General features: G+C 46.9%; 1 protein-coding gene across 1 annotated transcript; it reads left to right on the forward strand.

The window, feature by feature from the left end:
• Positions 1–3534: 3534 nt before the first annotated feature.
• On the forward strand, positions 3535–6291 carry LOC112999333 (uncharacterized; the record flags this gene model as incomplete). Its single annotated transcript, XM_026125385.1, has 2 exons — positions 3535–4737; positions 6268–6291. Coding segments are annotated over 2 exons (1227 nt in total), but the record flags the coding sequence as incomplete, so codon positions are not given.
• Positions 6292–7331: the final 1040 nt, after the last annotated feature.

Here is a 7331-nt window from a genome sequence, read left to right on the forward strand (position 1 = left end):
AGTCGTACCACCCATGACGGAGAGGGAGATGATCACAATTATGGTAGATACGTTACCCACGTTCTACTATGAAAAGCTGATAGGCTACATGCTAGCTAACTTTGCAGATCTCCCTCCTATTCCCATGGCATATTCCGAGTTATGGCCTTCATTATTAGAGAATCACTTGGTGGTGGCCATACCCGGGAATGTTCTCCAGCCACCCTACCCCAAGTGGTATGATCCGGGTGCCAAGTGTGTGTACCATAGTGGAGTTCCCGGACACAATATTGACTCCTGCATCCCGTTCAAGTATAAAGTGCAGCACCTGATTAGTGCCGGCTGGCTAGCGTTTCAGGAGGAAGACCCAAATGTTAAAACCAACCCGCTAGCTAGACATGGAGGGGCTAGCGTGAACATTGTCGAAGAGGACGGGCCATCACGGACAAAGAGGTTAGGAGACGTGGCTACTTCTAGATGCTTCATCTCTCAATCACTGCAAGCGGCGTGCATGGTCTCCCGAGGTGGAGGCGAAAAGGACGAATGTTTATTTCACCTCGGGGAGTCGCACGACATGGAAACCTGTCCCGCGGTAGAAGAATTGCTTCAGCAGCTCATGGATTGCGGGCAGCTTGAAGTATCCATAGGAGGGAGGGAAGAACCACAAATTTGCATGCAGTCGGAAGAGAAGAAGGTTCCTTTAACCCCCAAGGCCCTTGTGATATGTTTTACTAGAAAAGGGACCGGCTCCACGCCCATATACCCTCAGGCGGTGCCCAAGCCAACGCCATTTGCATATCAAAGTAATAAGGCCGTTCCGTGGAAGTATACCCCTCCCGCGTCCAGCGAAAGAGTTGCAACCGAAGTTGACTCCCTATCAGCTAAGGTAACCAACATCACCGGCCTCAGTGGCGTAACCCGCAGTGGTCGGGTGTTCGCTTCCCCTCACCCGGCGGAATTGCCCTCTAAAGGGAAAGCACCCATGGTCCAAGAGCCCACAGATATAGCCACCCCCTCGAAAGAAGTAGATCCTCCCGTGGCAAGAGGAGCCGAAAAGAAAGAGGGTCTTTAAGGAAAAACAGTGACTTTGGAAGAGGCCCATGAGTTCCTCCGCCTCATCCAACAAAGCAAGTTTAAGGTCGTCGAGCAACTGAATAAAACTCCAGCAAGGATCTCCTTGCTTGAACTACTCATAAACTCCGAGCCTCATCGTGCGCTGTTGATGAAGGTCCTTAACGATGCCCATGTAGCACATGATATCTCAGTGGAGGGTTTCAAAGGCATCGTTAATCATATAACCACCAACAACTACATCGCGTTTGTGGAAGAAGAGATTCCCGTTGAGGGGAGAGGACACAACAAGGCTCTACATGTGTCGGTGAGATGTATGGACCACATTGTCGCAAAGGTACTTATCGACAATGGATCGAGTTTAAATGTAATGCCGAAGAACACTTTGGAAAAGCTTCCTTTTAGTGCGTCACGTTTAAAACCGAGCTCGATGGTGGTGCGAGCCTTTGATGGTACTCGGCGAGAAGTAATGGGGGAAATCGACATTCCCATTCAGATAGGCCCCCACACTTGCAATGTGGTGTTTCAAGTAATGGATATAAATCCCGCCTATAGCTGCCTCTTGGGAAGACCATGGATTCATGCCCTGGGAGTGGTCCCCTCAACACTTCACCAGAAATTGAAGTTCGCGATGGGTGGACTTTTAGTGATAGTGTCAGGTGAAGAGGATATGTTAGTGAGCTGCCCCTCCTCCGCACCGTACGTAGAAGCGGCGGAAGAATCATTGGAAACGACTTTCCAATCCTTTGAGGTAGTGAGCTGCGCCTCGGTGGAACCAAGTCCGTCGCAATCTTCTCTCTCCAACGCGGCTATAATGGTGGCGCGTGTTATGCTCAGGAACGGATTTGAGCCCGGAATGGGTTTAGGCAAGGACTGCCTCGGGAATGTCGACGTGGTCGATATCAAGGGAAATCCATACAAGTATGGATTAGGGTATGAACCTGGGATGCCGAGGAGGAGGAACATGCCATCAAGATTTTGGGCGGATAGGGTATGGCCCGGCCGTATTAGCCAGTGTTTCACCAGCGCTGGAATGGTGTCCGAGGAGGAGGTGGCCGCAATAGAAGAGGAGTTCCCTCAAGACCCACCAAGTTTTGTGCAACCATACCACCCTGATTCCCAAGTGGGGAACTGGCGCGTGATAAGCCAGTCAGAAGTCTATACCGCTGATTCAATGTAATTAGAGCCTATAGATTTCCTTTCTCTTTTGTTTTGTGAAACCTACCTTATTAAATAATCAAAGAGATCTTGTTTCATCTGTTCTTGCGGTTCCACCTTTTCTCATATCATTTTGCATGTTTTTGTTTCTTTTGTCTTGTTTGGTATAGATGTGAGGGTCGATTCTTTGAGGAATCTAACAACGAGGGTTTGACAATCGATTTCGATCGTGATATAAGCCAAACGGTAAACGAGGAAGAGGAAGAGCACGTCCTGTCACCAGAGTTGGAGAGGCTGGTCGCTCAGGAAGAACATGAAATGAAGCCTCACCAAGAAGAAACCGAATTGGTAAACTTGGGGACCCCGGAGGAAAAGAAAGAGGTAAAGGTAGGAGCCGGTATGACCGTGCCCATCCGCCAAGGCTTGATAACCCTTCTTGAAGAGTATCAAGATGTCTTTGCGTGGTCGTATCAAGACATGCCCGGTCTGGATTCCGACATTGTGCAGCATAAGTTGCCGTTGAATCCTGGGTCTTCCCCGGTTAAGCAAAAGTTACGAAGAATGAAACCTGAGATGTCCTTAAAAATTAAGGAAGAAGTAAGGAAGCAATTTGATGCAGGATTCTTAGCTGTGGCGCGATACCCGGAGTGGGTGGCCAACATTGTCCCAGTCCCGAAAAAGGACGGCCAGGTTCGAATGTGTGTAGACTACCGGGACTTGAACCGGGCCAGTCCAAAAGACAATTTTCCCCTGCCACACATTGACATATTGGTAGATAATACGGCCAAGTTCGCCCTTTTCTCATTTATGGATGGTTTCTCGGGATATAATCAAATAAAGATGGCACTCGAAGATGTAGAGAAGACCACTTTCGTCACCTTATGGGGGACATTCTGCTATAAAGTGATGGCCTTCGGGTTGAAAAATGCTGGGGCAACCTATCAGCGTGCCATGGTGGCGTTGTTCCATGACATGATGCATAAGGAAATAGAGGTCTACGTAGATGACATGATTGCCAAGTCTCGGACTGAGGACGAACACCTTGTCAATCTGCGTAAGCTGTTTGGAAGGTTGCGAAAATACCAATTAAAACTAAACCCAACCAAATGCACATTTGGGGTGAAGTCGGGGAAGCTGCTAGGATTTATCGTAAGTCAGAAAGGGATAGAGATAGATCCCGAGAAAGTGAAGGCCATCCTTGAAATGCCGGAACCACGCACGGAGAAGCAAGTTCGGGGATTTTTAGGCAGGTTGAATTATATCGCGAGATTTATCTCGCAACTCACCCCTACCTATGAGCCCATTTTTAAGCTGTTACGTAAGAACCAGGCGGTCCTGTGGAACAGTGACCGCCAAGAGGCCTTCGAGAAGATCAAACAGAGTCTCGCGAATCCCCCGGTGCTCATGCCACCTGTAATAGGAAGACCTCTTTTCCTGTACATGATCGTGTTGGACGAGTCTATGGGGTGCGTGCTGGGTCAGCATGATGATTCTGGGAAAAAGGAGCAAGCCATCTACTATCTGAGCAAGAAGTTTACCGCATGTGAGATGAATTACTCAATGCTGGAAAGGACATGTTGTGCTCTGGTATGGGCATCACATCGGCTTAGGCAGTACATGCTCAGCCATACCACGTGGCTTATTTCCAAAATGGATCCCGTGAAATACATCTTTGAAAAACCAGCCCTCACAGGACGAATCGCCAGGTGGCAGGTACTATTATCTGAATTCGATATCGTTTACGTCACCCAAAAGGCGGTAAAGGGAAGTGCCTTAGCGGATTATTTGGCCCAACAACCCCTCCAGGATTATCGGCCAATGCACCCCGAGTTCCCAGATGAAGATATCATGGCCCTGTTTGAAGAGAAGCGGACGCATGAGGACCTAGACAAATGGATTGTTTGCTTCGATGGGGCATCAAATGCTTTGGGCCACGGAGTAGGGGCAGTCCTTGTATCCCCAGATGATCAGTGTATTCCTTTCACGGCTAGGCTAGGTTTTGATTGTACCAACAATATGGCCGAGTACGAAGCATGCGCCCTCGGGGTTCAGGCGGCCATTGATTTTGATGTAAAATTACTCAAGGTGTATGGAGACTCAGCTTTGGTGATACGCCAGTTGAAAGGAGAATGGGAAACTAGGGATTCGAAGCTGATACCCTATCAAACTCACATCTTGAGATTAGCCAAGTACTTTGACGACATTTCCTTCCACCACATACCTCGGGAAGAGAATCAAATGGCTGATGCACTAGCCACCCTAGCATCCATGTTTCAACTTGCCCCACACGGGGATCTACCGTACATCGAATTCAAATCTCAAGACAGGCCGGCATATTGTTATGCAATAGAGGAAGAGCTGGATGGGAAACCGTGGTATTTCGACATCAAGCAGTATGTCGAGAACAAAGAATACCCACCAGGGATTTCTGACAATGACAAAAGGACGTTGAGGAGATTGTCTACTGGTTTCTTTGTAAGTGGTACTATCCTATACAAACGAAACCACGACATGACCCTCCTACGATGCGTAGATGCCAAAGAGGCGAACTTCATGATTGAGGAGATCCACGAGGGTTCCTTTGGGACACATGCCAATGGGCATGCTATGGCCAGAAAAATCCTTAGGGCCGGTTATTATTGGCTCACCATGGAAAGTGATTGTTGCGCTCATGTAAGGAAGTGTCATAAATGTCAGGCATACACGGACAACGTCAATGTTCTACCACATCCTCTGAATGTTATGTCCGCCCCTTGGCCTTTTTCTATGTGGGGAATAGATGTCATTGGGGCCATCGAACCCAAGGCGTCGAATGGTCACCGCTTCATTCTTGTGGCGATAGATTACTTCACCAAATGGGTCGAAGCGGCTTCTTATACTAATGTCACAAGGAATGTGGTAGTTAGATTCATAAAGAAGGAGTTGATTTGTCGATACGGACTCCCCAGGAAGATCATTACTGACAATGGCACCAATCTGAACAATAAGATGTTGCAGGAGATGTGCGAAGACTTCAAGATCCAGCATCATAACTCTACCCCTTATCGGCCAAAGATGAATGAGGCTGTAGAGGCTGCGAATAAGAATATCAAGAAGATTGTTCAAAAGATGACAGTGTCATACAAAGATTGGCATGAGATGTTGCCTTTCGCCCTACACGGGTATAGAACCTCGGTGCGAACTTCTACTGGGGCAACGCCGTATTCCTTGGTTTATGGGATGGAGGCAGTACTCCCATTTGAGGTAGAGGTTCCTTCTCAGAGGATAATGGCGGAGTTAGGCCTAGAAGAGTCAGAGTGGGCTCAAGCGCGCTATGACCAACTTAACCTTATTGAAGGTAAGCGTTTGGCCGCCATGAGCCATGGGCGTTTGTATCAATGAAGGATAAAGAACGCATTCAACAAGAAGGTATGCCCGCGCAAGTTCAACGAGGGGGACCTCGTGCTGAAGAAGATGTCCCACACTGTTAAAGATAATCGAGGCAAGTGGGCTCCAAATTATGAAGGACCTTTCGTGGTGAAAAGAGCTTTTTTTGGGGGTGCTCTGATACTCACCCACATGGATGGCGAGGAATTGCCTTCGCCCGTGAACTCCGATGTAGTTAAACGATATTACGCTTGAAGTCTGGGGCAATCGAGAGGACCGTTGCACGTTCTTTTAATTCTGAGTTTTTGTTCTTCTTAGTTTCCTCCAGGGATTCCCTTTCTCTGTATTTGTCTCGTTCCTTTAAAAGAAAAGGAAAAATGGGCAAGGTTTCAGTCCTCCCTTTGGTTTCAAACCTCGTGTTTTAGATTTGTTATAGCTTGAGCCCTCTTCGCTCGGTGTATGGGGTGCCCCAAACGCTTATCTAAAATTGAATCTAACCAGCCTTCACTAAAATAAAATCATCGCATTAGAAACATTCATACATGCACATGCACATGCATATCTTGTGATAGCAAGGAGCAGAATTGTCTCAGGCCACGGTCAAAAGTCAAGACAAGTCAATAGCAGAAGTCAAGCAAGGTAAGACGATGACCGGTCACGATTGGTCGCATATCATTTGGCTCTTACTTGCAGGTACTTAGGGATGGAAGCGAATGAAGGATAGGACCGCGACCGACCAAGCGCCACCCATTCCCGGCGCTAAACAAGCAGAGAACGTCGCTGCAAGGTAGCCCAGTATCCTTTGCGTTCACAGTTTCTTTTACTATTGTCTGTTTTAAATAAATAATCGACACCTAATTCTAACTTAAGTAGGCTCAAGTTAGGCAAAACGCTAACCCATGAAGAAGGAGGGGACATGGTTAATGTTCCCCTAAAAAAAAATGGCAGGTTAGCTCGCCTGGGCGAGCAACCCCTGCACCAAAATATAAAAAACGAGGGAGGGGAACGTTTTCTGCACTCAAAAACTTCCCCCCCTCATTCAAAAAGAGAAGGCTTACGGGACTCACGGTTTTTGCTCCCCCAAGCTACCTTTGGTTGCATTTTGCTTTCATTTTTTGGTACTCCTACTCACTCCAACAAGTAAGTATCTCATCCTTGAGCTTTCTAGCTTTCCATTGGTGTATTTTGGTCTTCTTTTGGTGCTCTAAATTGTGGGAATGTGCTCAAATTTGGGAGGCAGTTTTGGTTTGCTTTGGTGCTTGTTTTCTTGAATTAAGGGTTTGAATGAAAAGGCCTTAGGCCTAGGTTGTATTCTGAAGCAATGGGGCATGCCACATTGCTCCCATTCTCTTGCAATTTATGTCCAAACATGCGCTCAACAAGTGCTCGGTGAAATGCCCCAATGATATATGAATATGATTTTGCAAAATTGGGATGGTGGGGCTGTTTTATGTATGTAGAGACAGCATAGGAAAGTCAAAATAGGTGCCCAAATGCAATCCCAAGCTTAGAAACCCAAACTTTTTAAAGCTTCAATGCAAGGAAGCATGACTTATGCCTAGGAATCTAAATTTTGGTTTTGAATGTAAAGAGGCATGAATATTAGGACATGTTTGAGAGGCATGAGGAATACCTTGCACCTAGGTAGCATGGGAAATACCTTTCAACGGTATGTATATATGTGAATATACGGCATAAAAATATGTTGCAAAGTGTGTGAGTATATGGCATAAAAATACCTTGCAAAGTGAATGAAT

The sequence above is a fragment of the Glycine max genome, chromosome 14 (genome assembly GCF_000004515.6).
Source record: "Glycine max cultivar Williams 82 chromosome 14, Glycine_max_v4.0, whole genome shotgun sequence".
NCBI classification, from domain to species: Eukaryota; Viridiplantae; Streptophyta; class Magnoliopsida; order Fabales; family Fabaceae; genus Glycine; species Glycine max.